The following is an 18629-nucleotide window of genomic DNA, read 5'->3' as shown; positions in this document are numbered from 1 at the left end:
ATACAGTAGGAATAGGAGTGCCAACTATTGAGATTCCTAGAGATTGTGGAACAATGCCTGGGGAGAGCAGCCTATGGGTGTGGAAGAACTAGACTGTTATGTTTTTCCTCAAGGCGAACTCATCTCTATAATCTGGAGATCCATGGTAGACTGTGGACAATTTACCTTGAGGCTGGTAAACTTATGTGGGAATAAAGTATTATTGTTGTTGTTGTTGTTGTTGTTATTAATTAGATTTATTTCCCGCCACTCCCCGTAGGCTCATGGCGGGTCACAATAGTCTTATCCCCATTAAAATACCCATTAAAAGACTTTAAAAACAATCCCAACATGGCGGAAGCTCTCATTATTCCTGCCCCCTGCTATCAGAGCGACAGGGAGGATGGGGAGGAGATCTAACTTACTAGGTCCGGGGTGGGGGGGGGGGAATGCTGGCACTCATTCGCTGACCCCGGCCTCAACCAAAAACCTGGTGGAAGAGCTCCGTCTTGCAGGCCCTGAGGAAAGCTGGTAAATCCCGCAGGGCCCGCAGCTCACCTGGGAGCTCATTCTACCAGGTAGGTAAAACCTTGGAGCCAGACAGTTGAGGCACAGAGTATTTTAAAAACTATCTTCTCATGGAAGTGGTGCCAGCAATGAAATATCACTTCTTACCTGTCCCTACCTCAGAGCACTATTGTTGGATTTATTTATAACTGCCCATCTTGGCTCCACTGGCCAATATAGTTTGCACAAACGGTTAAAAGAATAAAAACACAATTAAAACATCACATTGATCAGTAATCTGATCAAGCAGAGGCAGTATGAGTAGTGAATGGTTTGGGGCAACCTGAGCAGTCTCTGTCTAGATTGACTGAGCTATCAAATGTGAGTTCTGAACACACTTAGCAGAACATCACTTAGACTCAGACTGAATTGTTTGCTGCCAGTTCAAATACATAGTCAGAGCTACAATCACTGGTTTCATCTTGTTTTGTTTACTGTATCCAATCATGATTTATCAACCGCCAGTAACCCTTTCCTAGCATCTAGGGCAGTGGTTCTCAACCTTCCTAATGCCACGACCCTTTAATACAGTTCCTCATGTTGTGGTGACCCCCAACCGTACAATTATGCAAGTGCTCTTTCACAGAAATTAAACCAAAACTGACCAATGGTATGAAGATCCATTGTTCATGATTGTATATAAATGGCATGTGCCTTTAGGAGGAGGGGGCAACACTGCCCCCCCTGCAAAGCTGTTCTTCCTGCTAGGACCCCTGTGAAAGGGTCATTCGACTCCCAAAGGGGTCCCAACCCTCAGGTTGAGAACCACTGATCTAGGGTGAGGTGGCAGTAAACTATTTTGTGCACAGCTGTTCATGTTGCCTGTGAAGGAGGCGAGATAGCTCAGTGGTAAGGCATATGCAGATTGAATGGTTTGATTCCTTGTATTTCCAGTTGCCAAACAAATGTTGGGTAGTAAGGTTGCTGAAAGCTTCTGCCTGAAAGTCTGGAAAGCCATCCTCTTTCACAGTAGGCCTGACAGCCTGACTAGGGAAGGGTTTATATTGATCAAAACATTTATGCCTTGCCTTTTTGACCGATTCAGTTTTTAAGAACAAGTGGATGTAACCTGGTAAGAAGTTTATTTTTATATAAACAAAAACAAAAACATTTAAACTTGATATACATATATATTATATAACAAACCACCTGTGCTACCAACTGCCCTGTGTAGATGAGGTGCTTACTTGTAGGTTTCCTTACCAAAAACTCAGAAACTGGTCTTCAGTGGGATCTGTATAAACTTATACAAAAATATACTCAAGAGAAAAACTGGAAGTTGACCTGTCAAGAATGAAACTAGCAAAAACATTTCCCTGTTCAAAACCTTGAAGTCATTGAAGGTTCCAGCAGACATGCTGACGGCACTAGTGTTTTGTAAAATCTATCAAACTACACGTTACCTGTCGCAAAGCTATCTAATCCATCTTCTTGACAACCGCCCTTTCTGAATATAACCCTCAGCGCAGGAGAAAATCATAGAGCTGGTGTGTTCTGCTAAACACAAAGAACCGGAATCCAATTTTATCATGCCAGGTATTTCTTTTTTAATCACCGGTGACAAAAGATCAGTTGAAACACTCTGGCAGCATGACACTGAAGCAGAAAGCCTCTAATTTTCTGTTCAAGGTACTACATATGCATCAATGTCTGGGCGTGAACTAGGGTCCTGCAGAATAGACTCCGTGCTAATATTAGGCTTTGTGGGCCCGATCGCTCTTACCATTTCAAGAATAAAAACACAGGGCAATTGAGCACAGCAGTTCTGTCTCAATGTGGATATAAAGCATTTATTTTATTGTGACAATATGTACTTTGAAGAATAGTAAAAGAAGTCGTTATGCTTAATGTGAGTCTCCTGACCTTAAACAGCAATGGCTGTACCAAAACAGGAAGCCAAAGGATATGTCAAAACATCTTTATTTATTTTTTCTCCCTGACACCCCCATTTATAAACTAAGGGCAGGGCTGTACATTGGAAACCATCTGAAATAACTCCTGTGCAATAATAAACCTTCTCAAGTTGTAGGAATATGTCCCAATCTAACTAGAAGTTGCTGAGTTTGAGTCCCCAGTTGGCTGGTGGTCTGTATGCACAAACTGGTGCTGTGTGCAAAGGTCCTGACCCCATCCAGTTCATGTGCACAGCCCCAGTCAGAACATGTATGTTGGCACCAGCAGGGCCTCTTGGAGACTCAGGCCACTTACATTTTTGGAGAGTCCCGCTACACCAAAAAATGAAGAAATGTCAAATCAGGGTTACAAAGACTGCAGCCGCTGGAGGCAGATATTAATTCATAGCGTACACTACATGTGGTGAAGCCCAGTAACAGGACACAAGTTTACAAGCTGTCACCGTATCTCTGTGCTATATGTATAACCTCATTCAAAGATAACCTCAAAAGTCTTATAAATTTGAGGTCCTCCATGAATGAGAGCACCAGGCCCAATGCCCCTCCTGTCCCCACGGCTCCTAGATAGGCCACGAACACCAGTTACTTGTAAGAAAGTGGGGAAGTCAGCACAGAGATAAGTGTCAACTGGAGAGGGCATTTAGGTAAGATTCCAGCCAGACATAATTTTGGATCATCCTTCACATTGAAGGCATAACATACAGTACATGACTAAGTTGCCAGCTAGGGCACTGGGGAAGAGAGTGATGGATGGATATACACATGGAAAGCATGTACTGTTGAAGTAATAGCTGGCATACTGCAATGCAGATGTGTGCTTGAGTGCCAGCTGGAAAGGAAGGGATGAAGGTGTCACAGCTATACTTGTGGGAGGGAATGGATTATGCCCAAAGTAAAGTGGAAATTTTTACTGCAATGACTTTCCTTATGGTTTTGAGATGTTATATTCATAATGATCAGTGCACAGATCCTATGGTTTGGTTGTCTACTTTTTAAAACATTGAACATTTCTTAAAATATACGGGCATGGACAGGTATTCCCAGATAGAATTAGAAAAAAAGGATCTTAAAACATGTGACTTTGAATGAATGAATGAATGAATGAATGAATGGATGAATGGATGAATGGATGAATGAAGGAATGACCCAGACGGTCATGCTGGCTTTTCCAACACCAAGTTGTGATCATTGTCACAACTTGAGACTGGGAGCCATGTACATAAAAATGACTAAGGACAGATATTGTAACTATTATTCCAGTTAACATGTTATTAGGTAAACATCATGGAAGCTGGAAATGTTACAAAAAAATGTGAATAGTGTTGTTCCGACTTACCTTGCCTAAAATGCCTATTTTTATTAAGACAAACCTGAGTGTTGCCAACTTTGAGTTGAGAAACTTCTGGAGATATGGCAGTGGAGTTAGAAGGGTAAGGTTTAGGGAGAAGAGGGGCATCAGTAGCCTGTAATGGCTGGGTCATAAAGTCCAAAGCAGCCTCTATTTTTTCCAGTTGAACTGATCTCTGTAGTCTGAAGGTGAGCTGTAATTCTGGAAGAGCTCCAGAAAGCCAACTGACCTGATTACAGCAAATATTTGCTAGCAAACAGTGTTGCAAGCAGTTTTATATCTGCACAGTTGCAGCATTCAGCATGGTGGCTGGGTAACTGTAGATCACACAAGCTTGATTACCATGCACTGGATCATTATGTGATGGCTCTTCTTAAAACATCTAACTTGCATGTGCAGCTTTTGTGGAGCTGGCACCACTAATTCCTGCTATCCTTTCCTCTTGCTCCTTACCGTTCTTCCTCCTTATATAGCACCCCTATGGCTAAGCCACTTTAACTTCAACTTCCTAGGCTAGGAGCTGCACTTCTTCAAAACTAATATAGTTCTATTTTATCCTACCATAGATAAAATTAACCAAAGAAAGTCTTGTTTAATTTCATCTTCAATGAGGTCTGTTAGACCGTTTATGCACTGGAGGTTTCATGCCAGGCTGCAGGCTGGAGTTTTAGTTGTGGCAGGTCGCCTCACCTTTTCCTGCACTCACATGGGGAGCGTTTGACCAGGTGCACCTCATCCGCCCCCAATTGGTGTTCCTGCATGGAAGCTGTGGCAGTGAAGTTCCCAGTGCATAAACGGTCTTAATGAATTGGTTTGGAAGACTGTAGTTCTGAACTCAAGAATATTGCTTGCCATAGAAATTAAACAAAAGAAGAATAGTTCCTGGCCATGGAAAAATCATGAATGAAGTGAGAACCTGTTTTGATTTCTTTTTTCTTTGGGCAGAAAATGGTTTTGGGAACAGTCTTGACAAAGCTTCATAGAGCATGCGTGTTACAATTATGCCCAAACTTCAGTTTCCCTACCTTTTCATTTAATGAATACTGGGTCAGCAAGTCATAAGGGACAGCAGGAGACATTTCACATCTGTAAATGACTCGCTGTAATGTTTTATAGACACGAAGGATATGGTCAACAGCTCACAAGGAAAGGAAGGTGTGAGCAGTGGACTGTGGATGGGAGCTGCAAGAAAGTGATGGGAAATCTGAACAAGCACACAAATGCACAACAGGGATTTCTTTGCACAACTGAGAACACATGTCAAATGTTTGACCGTGTCAATTGCAACTTGTGGAGTCTTTGGCCTGTTTATGAATCAAACCATTTGAGTGATCAAATATTTCTGGTGAAACCTCAGACACAAAAATTATTCTTTGAATAACATTTCATGGTCTGAGTCTATTGCAGTCGATGCTCAACAATGGCTGAAAGAAAGCTTGGAAACCTGAACAATAAAACCTTTATCTCCATTGTGTTCAGTACCTTTTACTTCATTTGGAACAGCCTACACGGTAGCATGTGTATAAATATTCTACATAGCTGTCCAATAATTGATGCAAAAGGGTAGTGCTAGTTGTAAACAATGAAGGGCCTCTTGATGATTTCTGGTTTCACTTTACTGGCTAGATTCCAGTGGAGGGGCATTCCATTCTCTCCATTAACTTCTTCAGACCACTGCTTCAGACCACTCCATTAACTTCTTCAGACCAATAGAATGTTCTGTATTCCCTGCCTGGAACGAAGGCTTTCTGCACCAGTGGTTTGCTACTAATTGAACACTCATTTAATACACATATATTTGCCCACATAATATGACATCCAAGACAATTTATTCCTCCCTAAACTGCTTGTGCGCACTGGGTAGCACATTTTGGGATTCTTCTGGAAAATGCAACGTAAGCTCTTGCAATCCAAACCATTTGGGCTAAAGATTTCTTATGTACATTGCAGTTCTCATACACAGACACAACACAGAAAAAAACTTTTAAAAGATACCATCCACTGGATGTATGGTAAGTGGTAAGTACTATGTGGTAAGTACTATGTAATATTTAACAAACATGGGTTTTAAAAACATTATATTTTATGCTTCTAATGTACAGGCTAAAATTAATGTATAAATTCCTTGTTCTCCTACACCAGGGGTAGTCAAACTGTGGCCCTCCGGATGTCCACGGACTACAATTCCCATGAGCCCCTGCCAGCAAATGCTGGCTGGGGCTCCTGGGAATTGTAGTCCATGGACATCTGGAGGGCCGCGGTTTGACTACCCCTGTTCTACACAGTCAGCGCTACTTCTTACAATGTGGATAAGTGTTGCCAGAAGCATATCCATTGATGAGTCCATCCTCCGAAGAGTGCTTTATTCCCTTTAATGCAATGTGGGCTCTGAATGAAGGCATACAGTTTAAAGAGGGGGGGGGAGATTTACTATGGCATACAAATTATTTTAAAATTAAAATTGAGCATTGATAGTACATTTCAGATAAAGTGAGATTTTTGAAATAGATCCGGGAGCTCTAGGGAAACTGTTGGAAAAGTTCAAGGGAAACAAACAAAAAAACCCAAACAAACAGGATTTTGATAAGAACAGAAACATTTCTGATGAACATAACAGACAAATTGCTCAATTTTTTTTTGGGGGGGGGCAAAACAGCTTAAAAAATGTGGGGGAAGAAAAAAATGAATATTGAAATGCCTCACCCTATGACTTCTATTCTGACAACCTATGACTTCCATTCAGCCTCCATTCTGTTTACAAAGTGAAATTCCTTAGTGCAGGAAAAGAGACAATTCAAGTATTTTTTTTTCTTCTGCTCTTCTTGCCCCTGCTTTGTTTTCTCCTCTGTCCTCCTGTTCTTTCTCTGCTCTGTTTTCAAGTATAGAGTCTAGTCTGCCCTGCAACAGACTGTGGGCTCCCTAATAGGACTGATATTTAAACGCCAACAATTAAATACATCAAAGCTATAAAAATAAAATGTTATGTTTTACTATAAATCTTTGCAGACGCTAAAAGTACTATACGACTATAGTAGCAAAGCTACAATTCCTAAGAAGAATGACCTTGTTTATTGCAGGCAAGAATAAATTAGGCTTGCAAGCAATTAGCACAATAGCAAAAGACACAAGAAACTGAACTGTTGCTAATATTAACCTTTTTTCAATTTCACATGAAACTTTTTAATACAACCCAGTCTTTACCTTCTACTTCCACATGATGTGCATAAGTCCCAATATTTTCGGATTAATTAATCATTTAAACAATGTATAGCCTAATTCTCAACTTGTGTACCAGTACCATTAGTAATAATTCACATTGCACACCTTGCGTTATACCTGTTAGCAGGATACCAGCAGCAGTGTAAATGGTGATACTACATACTGTCCTACCATTTAAAAATGACTTTAGCTGGGAAAACCAAGCTCAAGAACATCCTTTTTTTAAAAATATTTTTTTCTTATTTGGCTGTGCTTGATTGAAGTGAAAAGAAATTAAATGACTTCCCCAAGGCCAGAAAGAATTCAGCAGTTTAATGTGTATTATACAGGCTTCAGTTGCAGTGCATTATGTCCCAACAATTAGGAGAAGATGAAGATGATGAAGGGTTGGTTTTTACTAGTTTTCACTACCCAAAGGAGTCTCAAAGCAGCTTACCATCGCTTTTCCTTCCTCTCCCCACAACAAACACCCCGTGAGGTAGGTAGGGCTGAGAGAGCTCTGAGAGAACTGTGAGTGGCCCATGGTCACCCAGCTGACTGCATGTGGAGGAGGAGTGGGAAATCAAACCTAGTTTTCCAGATTAGAGGCCACAACTCTTAACCACTATACTAAGATGGCTTTCCATCAGGAGTGCTTTAAGGATTTGCAGGGCCTGTAGCACCAGAGCCAATTTAAGCATGTGTGGGGCCCTAGTAGAGTGCCACAGTGGAAAAGAGTATCACTCTGAGTGTCCTTAAAAAGGGAAAAGGGGGAAGGAGAGAGGCTACAACTCTGATCCATGGGGGAAGGCACCGTGCAGGGCCCCTGGAAGCATGAAGTCCGTAATGCTACATAGGCAACATGGATAAACTGGCCCTGACCTCAATTAACCCCCCTATATGCATAACTTACCATTTAGCCTAAGACAAATAGCCACATAGCTACATGATCGTAAAACCAACAGACAAAATGGGAACATGTTATACAGAGTCAGACCACTGTAAAATCCTATCCAGTACTGCCTACTCACAGACTCGCAGAACCTCCTGAATTTTCACATCCCATTTCAACGGCAGATGCCCAAGACCATCTGCATGCAAAGTTTGTGCTCTACTATACATCTATAGTACTTCCTCAACAAGTGCTCAAGTTGTTGTTGTCAGCCATTCAGTCGAGTCTGACCCTTGGTGATCCCATGGCACAGGTGTTGCCATGATCCCCGGTCTCACACCGCCTCCCTCCCTCATTCAATGTTCTGGCCGGTGACCATCCTGATCATGCCCTACCACTGAGCCCTCTGTCAGCCTGGTTCCAAGAAACTAAACATACAAATTCCTCCCAAAATCTTGCTTGTATTTGTACTTAGTTGTTTATGGTTTTCAGAGGGGGAGAAAGTATGTTATGTATGAATTTATTTCATTCTTTTGAATAATTGACAGTGTGGTTTGTGGGGCCTTTCTGCACTCTTTCTTACTTTGATATCCCTCTTCTTTATAGCACTTCAGAAATGCAATACTTTCCCTGGCTTACAGGACTTCTACTCAGAATTCTTGAGCCTGAAGTGCAGTCTACTTCCCTGCCTCTCTGAATACCAGCAGGATCTTTCTGCTAGGAATGCTCAAACTCCTGTGGGTTCAACTTAAATTGTAATCACAAATTGTGAAAATCCCCGATGGCTCGACAACTGGATTGCATGGTCATTCAGCCATTTGCCGCTGTTCACTTGGAAGCAGCATATCTAGTAGAACAATATATATGCATGGCACAGGAAAAGAGCATGGGAACTGTATGTTTCCCATGACTGCTTTTATAGTGAGGATTTTCTTCCCTTTGGGGGCTCTGTTTCTGCAGTGGAAAGATTCCTCCTGAGTGCTGGGTTTATGAATTTCTTCTAATTTTGGAGTCTATTTTAGAATATGAGCCCCCCTTTCTACAGTACACTGATTTTCAGTACAAATGTCTTCACTTTTCTGTTGCTAAAGTGGAAATATTTCCCCACCAAGTATCTGGTATATGAATTTCCACTTTAATGTTTGGTTCCATTTTCTTTGTTTAGAAACATTTTCCAGTCTAGTCAAGACACTGTATTCTGCCTAAATTTCCTTTTTCTTTTCTTTCTTTTTTTTTCCAGAAAAGGTCTCCTTTCCCCATTGTACTATATAAATACATGGAACACGTGTTACTTTGTCAGAAAGAAAAGAAAATCACATACCTCTTGCGTAATTTCACAAGTTAGGGTTAGCTTAATCATGGATCTGGTTGGGGAATTGGTAGGTTTACAGGGATCCTTAGGGGTGGAGAAGACTTTGTGGCCTGGTTTAGAAAGACCATGAGATGTAGAAATATTTTTTGTAATCATTGTACATTTACATATATAGAGATTTATATATGGGTACATCCTGAGGTTATGGTTAGCTTAATCATGGGTCCAGTTGGGGAGCTTGTAGGTTTACTGAGATCTTTAGGAGAGGGGAAGATGTTGTGACATGGTTTGGAACCACCATTGGTAGTATAAATATTTTCTGACAGTATTGTACATGTAAAAATGTAGGGATTTATATTTGGGTAAATTCTAATGTACTTGGGTAAATCCTCAAAGTCTCCATACCCTTTCTTTGTTCCAGATCCTGAATCACCAAGATACTGGATCCATTGATTAAGTGTCCACAAAGATTAATCAAATGGAATAGCTACCAGCAAAATAGCTATTCTAGATTCAGCAACCAATCTGTAAAGTGTCTGTGATGTTCGCCTTGTCAACAATCTATTCCTGGGATCAGCTCATCATTGTTACTCTCCAACATGTATACTTAGTTTGACTAACAAATTCATTTATGGCAGCCCTAATGCTCACTAATTTCAACGCCACCATCCCTTTTGTGAACATAATCTGCCTGGCATGAGTTGCTACCACTGGAAGCATTGGTCTTAGGAAAAGAGCTATTAAGGATACAATATTTATGAAATAACCAGAATCCGAAAACTTTATTTTAAGAATCATATAGAGCCCAGAATATTCAGTCTCTCAACTGCTAACTCAATACTAGCAAAAAAAATAAAAATAAAAAATTAAATTGTCAAAAGGGGGGGAGGAATCACAAAATTCATAACAATAAATATAACCCCTGCACATTTTATCAGGAGTAACTTACTGCCTCAACTACTTGCCTAGCCTAGCCCTTCTTGTTTTTTGCTGTCAGGTTGCAGCTATAGTCGCCCCATGGAGTTCTAGGCGAGAGATGTTCAGAGATGGTTTGCCATTGCCTGCCTCTGTGTCACAGCCTTGGACTTCCTTGGTTGTCTCCCATCAAATACTAACCAAATACTAATCCCACATAGTTTCCAAGATCTGATGAGATCAAGCTAGCCTGGGCTATCTAGATCAACCCTCCTTTTTCTGAAACCTCTATTCTGTTCTCCATTTTTTCTCTGCAACCTGTCCAATATATATCTTCTCTTAATCACATCCTTTTATCTAATCAGAGCACTTTGCGCTCTCTCTCTCTCTCTCTCTCTCTCTCTCTCTCTCTCTCTCTCTCTCTCTCTCTCTCTCTGGTACTCAAGTCACACTCTCTGCTTTTCCAGCCAACCTCCTTAGCTTTCAAGCAACCTGTTAGGAACTACATACACAATTCAGAACATGTATAGTATTATTTACAGATCTCACATGCATTATGTCATACTGAGTAGCCTGATTCTTTGTCTTCTGGCTTAGCAACAAGGTAGGCAACAATAATGGCTTATGTCATAGCTAAAACACTCTCTGGTAGGTGAACCTGAGATGTTCTCTCGGTTGTCAGCATAATTATGAATCATGAGCAGTTATTTTCAGGGAGGTCATTTGCAAAGTTGTAACATCGCTACTTTAGTTATTTTAAGGCTGGTGGCAAAGAATGAAAAAGTCAAATCACAGTAGATTCTTCAGATGCACAGAGGTTCAGACTTAACCCCAAACCGATATAATTGTTGGAACATGCAAGATCTGCTGTGCATGACTGAGCAGAATATAAAGAGTGTTCTGTAGGGGGCATCAGAAGTGGTGTGCATTTAGCATAATTATGATAGGAACTTCCTGATGATTTTCAAATAATCTTTTTCAATGTCTTGATTGGCTCAAAACAAAACTTCCTGCTCCTTTGAGCACACTTCTTCCCTGCTTGCAGTTGAACAGAAAAATGACTGCAGACAATTAGGTCTCTTTTCTCCTCTTCCTATACATAGTTGTTTGTCTACACAATAGAAACTACAGTATTTTTTTAAACAGCCTGATGCTCTACTCTGTCTGCATTTTCAAACTCCACATATTCTAACAGTAATTACAGCAACTATGGCTATTATGATCACTCTGTTAACTATGTCAACCAGCATCTGAAACCACTGGTTTACCTTTGTTCACTCTTAAGATTTAGTCTTAACAATAATTCAGATCACTCATGGCTTCGTGTTAGCACTGAACCAAGCCAGAGTCTGCCTTCAACCTGAACAGTCAGACACAACAATAAATAGGTTATTTATTGATTTCCTTTATAGTCTGCCTTCCTCACAGAGACTCAAGGCAGTTCACACAATCAGAAACAATGCAACAAAAACATTTAAAAATGCAATTTATAAAAAAAAATGCATTACAAAATTAAGAGAGTATAGTAAGCACAGATATAAATATCCTAGATTATGATTATAAAATTAAGAACAATGCAACAGAATAATACTATACAAAGAACAACATAATGAAGACCACCCAGATGTCCCCAATGACAATCCTGTTGGCTAAAGCTCCTTAGACATGCCCCTCTGGGTTATTTGTGCCCTCTTCCTTCCCCGTCTTTGTGACTGGTCCTTCTTCTCCCTTCATTTGAGAAAACATCAGGGGAATGGCTGTAGGGGCACTGTTAGGAGATGGTGGCAGCAGCAAAAGCATATGTCCCAAAATGACAACACTGGCAGGCTTCAGTCAATCATTAGTACAGTTGACAGTTTGGGTCAAAGGAGGCTCGACACACATCTGAAGAATGCTCTATAAGCCCCTTCATTTCTGAGCCTAAGATTCTCAGAAGACAATCCTTAACACTATTTCGCTCCCTTATATTTGGGAAACAGCCTCCTGGGAGGAGACTGTCTGGGGCCCTGTCTGTCCTGGTCCACCCTGATTGGCTCTCCCCCTCCAGCTCCCACCCTCCCTCCTTACCTGCTAGAAGCCTTGTGGCTGCGGCCTGCACTGTCGCCCACGAGGTGAGAGGTAGTGACAGGGCTTTGCAGCCTGGAGGTATGCTCCTGCTGGGAGGGAGCTGGGGGGGCCTCCCTGAGGGCTGCAAATCCTTGTCGCCACCTGTGGGGGGGATTTCCACTCCCTTTTGCCTGCTTTGTGGGCCAAAGGAAGCCGCAGCCACCCTCTCACACCCTCCTGCCTGCTGCCCCTTTCAAAGCCCATGGGCTTTGATACTAGTATATATAAATAATAATCCTGCTTATGGGTCCTGGCATTGTTAGCACATCATAAAGTCATGCATCATAACTCATGACTTGGTTATAAAATAGCAAGGCTACAAAACGGAAGGGAATAATATTGTGGATTGTGTCAGGGACTCTATGTATCTAGTAACAACTGTAGTCGACCTCTGAAATATCTATTGCTCGGTTTTTCTAGACTCTTGAAAAAGGTACATGAGTTCCATGACTGCTACTTCACAAAGGCAATCTGATCATCAAAGTGCCAAACTGGTTCAAGTTCTATTAAAGTAAATAGGATTCCTGTGGTTGCCAATGATTTTAGCAGTGGACAGCAAAGACTCATTCACACATTAAGTCACTCATTTGAAAGCTGCAGGTTTCTTTCTGCGACCTGCAGGAGGTAGTCAAGGACCATTACTTTTCAGTTCAATAGATCAGTATCCAACAACAGGAATCAAATGGAACACCTAACATGCATTAGCTGTCATTTAAGATGGTTAAATTTGGATCAGGTGCCCTATTTCAACTGCCTTGATCCTAGCTTTTGAGGAAACAGAGGTTTGGGTCCTAATCAGAATCAGAGTTGTCTTACAAGAAGGCATTTAAGTCCCTCCCTGAACCAAACCTCTCTAGGAATGGTGTGGAAGACACATTATGAGTCAGCAGTGGAGGGGAAAATCAGCAAAAAATGTCCCCCTTCTTCTGCAGACAGAAAAGCCATACTGTAAAAGGATCTGCTGAGGCACCAATAGAATGTCACTGCAGGACCCAGGCCAGAGTTGTTTAGCTTGTGTTGCTTAATCTATCCATCTCACTGGTAGGGACCAGCACTGGCTTCCTTCCTGCAGTATACACAGGGTACCCTTAGATGGTACTCTTTCTGGAGACATCTTTTGTGTTACTGAAGGGGGGGCAACCATGTTCATATTAGATATAGCAGTGTTACACAAATATTTTGCTTCATAGCTATATGAGTCCAAGTTTATTTGTTGGTGACTTGATTCAAAGGCCTTAGGATTTTTCTGTGTATCTTGAATTGAAGACCTCTTCAGGATGTCAAACCTCATGGGTGCACTCTTAACTGGGAAGTAAGAATGTTACAACTTTTTTGCTTTGTCCATAGGTAAAAAAGCCAACATTTGTAGCATGAATCCAATATTCATCACAAATGTATCAAGATTTGGAGGGGGGATATGGGTATTTGCAAATGAAACGTATGTATTTGTGGGCATGGAACACAGCACAAAATTTGTCCTGAAAAGTAGGTCCAGAATTATAAAAGAGACTCTATTGTTTGCTGTGATTCACTTTTGGAATTGTATCTGTCTTGCTAAGGCTGTTAAGAACCATGGAAATAAGATTCCCCCTCCCTCAATCCATACTTCATTTCATGCAATGTATAAAAAGTCATTTGAGTGCAACTAGGTTACATCTTTTATAATCAAAAGGTGGAACCTAGTTAGAAATCACAATTGCTCTCTCAGCCAGGCTTAGCCAGGGAATAAGCTCAGTCTTAGTGATGCACTGAATAATTTAGCGCTGTATAAAACAAATTAGAGCATGTTCCGTTGTTCATAAGATGGATGGTCCAACAAAGAGGTGGGTATTTTAATATCCTGCTTAATGTCAACTTAGAAAATGAGATTCTTCCCTAACCTTTCGGCTTCGCTCACAAAGATGGATGGCCACAGAGCTATACCAAGAAAGGAACACTAATACATATTTGAGGATTTGGTATTTGGGGGAGAGGTGTGAGATAGCAATGGATGGGACATTGTCCTTCAGTTGCTCCACAGACTTCGTTTTAACTGTGCTTTTTAAGACCCTTCTAGAGGTTTAAGATACCCTAACTGGCTCTAATTGGATCTGAACCACCAGATTTTGGACTCCTTTGCACTTGCCAATTACTGGCTGGATTGTTTAGCCTGTAGAAAATACTGCGCTGTACCTACTTAAGGATTCAAATAGTTAAGATTTCTCTCTGAAATGGGTCTCATAAAAATTGTGACTCCTTGAATAGAAAATATGCTTTGATATGATATTATCTGAGGATTACAGTGAATTGACCATTAATCTCCTGAATATAAGTTATTTATTTAGATTTTGATGACCGTACCTTCTGGCATAGATGGCTTGAGGTAGTTTACAATGTAATTAATAACCACATCCATATAGATAGCTTTTAAAACAATAAATGACAGTTAAAAACATTCAAAAATTAACTATTACCCACTACAACAATCAGCTTTCTGTATTTACTACTCCCATTAGCAGGTGTGAGTTTCTGTGGTGGTGCCATTGTTGTTGTCATCAATTCATTGGCCCCAACCAAACTCCTGGTGGAGGAGCTCCATTTTTCAGGCCCTTCGGAACTGAGGAAGCTCATGCTACCAGTTAGGGGCCTGGACTGAGAAGACCCTGAAGCCATATGTACAACTCTAGGGCCAGGGATCACCAGCCGGTTTGTTTTGCCAAAGCAAAGCAACTGGAAGGCAGTGCAGTTGCCTGAGTACAGGTCAGTTATGGGCCCTCCAAGGTGTTCTAGTGAGGACTCATGCCACTGCATTCTGGATCAGTTGCAGTTTCTGGTTCAGGGTCAAGGGCAGGCCCACAAAGAGTAAGTTACAGTAATCTAGTCTAGATGTGACTGTCGCAGGTGTCCCTGGGCCAGGTGCTAGTAGCTTAGCTTGGTGATGATGATGGAATGCCAGCTGTGCCACTCTGGTAATCTGAGCCTCTGTACTTACGGAGGCATTGAAGATCATGCCCAAATTCCTAGCAGATTGTGCAACTGTCAATTGCACACTGTCTAGCCAGTGCAGGCCTATACAGTCCATTTCCTACCTAGGCACAGGACCGTCATCTTGAAGGGGTTTCAGATGACTTTGGTTTAACAAGACTGTCACTGCTTCTAGGCAACTGGCAAATGTCTCTGGGGGTGAGTCCAGACATCTGTCCATCAGGTGGCAGAGTTGGATGTCATTAGCATATTGATGGCACTCAAACCCAAAGCCAGACCAGCTGGGCAAGAGGGCACACAAAGATGTTTAAAAAAGTGGGGAACAAGACTGCACTCTGTGGAACTCCACATGATGTTCTAAAAATTGTGGCTGTGGCATGGGGATTTTCCCCACACTTTCCACAGTAGACACACAAGCACGCACACACACACAAAAATGAGCTCTGCCATCTCCTAGGTTCCTTTAGCAATCCCTTTATTCCTTGGTCAGCCAAATACCCAAATAGGACCCATTCTATAAATGACAGACTGATAACTTCTTGATCCAATGATACTCTATCCAGGGGCAAAGAGAACACTTGGCAGTGGGTGATTTAATAATTAAAAAGATAGTGCTATATATAAAAAGGCCCAAATGTTTCTCCCAGAAACATGACACAACATTAAACCAGCAAAGTCAATATATTGCTTTAGGATGCTTTGGGCTGATCTCGCGTTGAGTAGGGGGTTGGACTAGATCAGTGGTCCCCAACCTTTCTGAGGCTGGGGACCGGCAGGGCAACTGCCCCACCCGCGCATGCGCAAAAGTGCAGTGCATGCGCGATTTCGGTCGCGCATGGCGCTTGTGCGCATGCATGGCCCGGCCACGCATGCGCAGTGCGCGGCACGGCCCTGATTCCCTCTCCCCGCCCTCCTGCAGTAAGAAGCTTCTTAGGCACCAGGCCGCGGCCCGCAGGTTGGGGACCACTGGACTAGATGACCTGTATGGCCCCTTCCAACTCAATGATTCTGTGATATAAAAAAGGATTAAATATTTAACAGTAACAATTCAACACAAATAAAAAGAACTGATAAGTGTACTCAATAAGTGTACTCAGTCCATGCTGAGATATAAAAATACCAAGTTTAATTTCCAAAAGCTCTTCTAAAAAGAACAGCCTTGCAGGCTTCTGTAAAAATGAACAAGATCTGAAGCTCCACAATGGGGCAAATTGGCTCCCCTATGGCTGTTTCAGCTCAGGAAAATAGTACAGGGGGAGGCCAAAATCATCACTCCCCGCCCTGCATTTCTGAGCTTAGTCAGGCCCCAGAGCACTTGGGAATGTTAGTTCTCTGATATAACTTCTGACTACAGTTTGGGTTGAGGAACCTGACCCAACTGGTGGTAAAAACTCAATCTAGTTTGCTCTAATTTAGTTTGGCTTAAAAGCATGGGTACGATGGTGATGTTGGGAAGAAGAGCTTGGATTATTTTAGACACATTTTGGAACAAACAGAGTCTTTTCAGGCTCCAGTTGAACAGAAAAAAACAACCACAAATTGATGGAGGTAGATATCAAGGGGTTTGTGGGGAATCTTTTAAATTAATTCCTCATGGACAGCTATCAGTAGCATCTGTAAAATTTTAAAAATGACATTTTGTCAACCACATGTGAGGCACTGAGTCACCATGGCTAGTAGGATACATGAAATATGCTGTTGATTAATATTGATTATCTGCCCCAACCATTTCTCAAAAATTCTTTTAAATAATTGTCTTGCTATTTCCAAATACACTTGGGAAACCCTACAAGATAGCTTGCCAGATACCTATTACAGTCAAACAAATAGCTTTGCTTCACCATCTTTGAACCCTCTATCAGAAGATAAACTTTCTAGTCCACAGAATGAATGCCATACTGCATGCCTCTCCAACGAAAATGACAATGGAAACAAACCACCACCAACAAACCCATCAACACCTGCAGAGGCCTCCTCTCTAAAAAGTATCAAGGCAACCATTGCTCAATGACAAACATCCTTTACAAGGGACTGATCTAATTATAAAGTTGAATTACAGGGTCCTTATAAAGAAAGCACAATAACAGCAATGAGCCTGGAAGTGGCTAAATTCCCAACAAAATCATCCCTATTAGTTCCTATTCATGCCTTGAATTATGCCTTTTTATCTCTGCACAACATTCAGCGTTTACTTACCGTTACATTTTGAATTATTGCAACTTTCTGCTGACATTAATTCATTCCCCAAAATAGAAGCTTCCAGCCTTTCCTTTGTCGAATATTTAACCCATTCAAACAGTTAGTTTCCAGACTTTCCCTTGACATTTAAAGTGTAAGAGATCTCGTAAATTGAGATGAGCAAGACAGATGAATGAGAGAAAAAGTAGAGCTGTTGTTATTTGACCTATTAAAAAAAAAAACAGCATCCTACCTTGAAAACAAACATTTCCCTGCGGAGAATTGCTAGAGTGTTAAAATTCCCATCACAGATGTTGGGTTTGGCTCTAGGGTAAGAAGGCTTGTCTCCTGTGGGCGGACGGGGAGGTTTAGGTTGCCTGTCATTTTTCCGTGGATCTGCTGGAGGAACAGAACGATGTGGGGGCACTGTTGGCAGAGGTTTTGTTGGTGGTGGAATTTTGTCAGGAGGACCTTTAAAAATACCAACAGATTAATACATAGGATAAGGTATACTGTATGATGACATACATTTATTTGCAGAAATCCTGAACACAATCTTGAACACCAGCAATTACAAACAATCTTTTCTTCCATCACGTACTAACCCATTACAGTATATGGACCCAAATCCCCAAGAATGCAATAAATAAATCTTGCTTGTGAGTTATATGAACAAGGCATTTAGAAATTTTTTAAAAAGCATTTATGCCCAACAAATTAATAATATTTACCAACTGAATACTTAAATATATATATAATCACAAGCATCCTTAAAAGACACTGATCCATAGCTGAAAAAATGTAACATGGAGAACTTATAATTAATGAGTAAATCCAGTCTATTTTCTTTGTTTAATATTTAATCTAGATATTAAAGCAGAGCTTATATTGGTATCACTGAGAAGAGAAAGTCACTTGTAGCAAGGGTTTTGAATAAACTGGCAAGTTATTTCATGCCTAACTTCGCAAGTGAAATCAGTCTAGCTTACAGCTGCCAGAAACCAGTATTTAGTAAAGGCAAAATAACTGTCTGGGCCTTCTGTCTAGACTACCGATTCATGAAGTCATGGCAAACTCCTCCTTCTTAACCACACAGGAGAAACACCGTCAATTAATTACTTTTGTTAAACAGACCACTTATGGTAGCATTCACACTATTTTGCACAGATGCATTTGAATATTGCTGAACTGAGTTTACAGCTCTCAAACTGGTTCCATTGATGGCAGAACCTTCCTCTAGCTCAAGAAGGCTTGCTT

The 18629-nt window shown here is 41.2% G+C and overlaps 1 protein-coding gene across 3 annotated transcripts in view; it reads right to left on the bottom strand.

Moving 5' to 3' along the window:
• The window catches only part of MMP16 (matrix metallopeptidase 16), a 187437-nt gene that overhangs the window by 39730 nt on the left and 129078 nt on the right, over positions 1-18629 (bottom strand). For all 3 annotated transcript variants that reach the window (XM_077351973.1, XM_077351974.1, XM_077351975.1), the window contains one exon: positions 17626-17843. In XM_077351973.1, coding sequence (XP_077208088.1) covers positions 17626-17843 — 218 coding nt within the window. The remainder of the gene's footprint in view (positions 1-17625; positions 17844-18629) is intronic.

The sequence above is a fragment of the Paroedura picta genome, chromosome 9, assembly GCF_049243985.1.
Source record: "Paroedura picta isolate Pp20150507F chromosome 9, Ppicta_v3.0, whole genome shotgun sequence".
NCBI lineage: Eukaryota > Metazoa > Chordata > Lepidosauria > Squamata > Gekkonidae > Paroedura > Paroedura picta.
The sequence above is the reverse complement of the archived record's forward strand: the minus strand, read 5'-3'. Positions and strand labels throughout refer to the sequence as shown.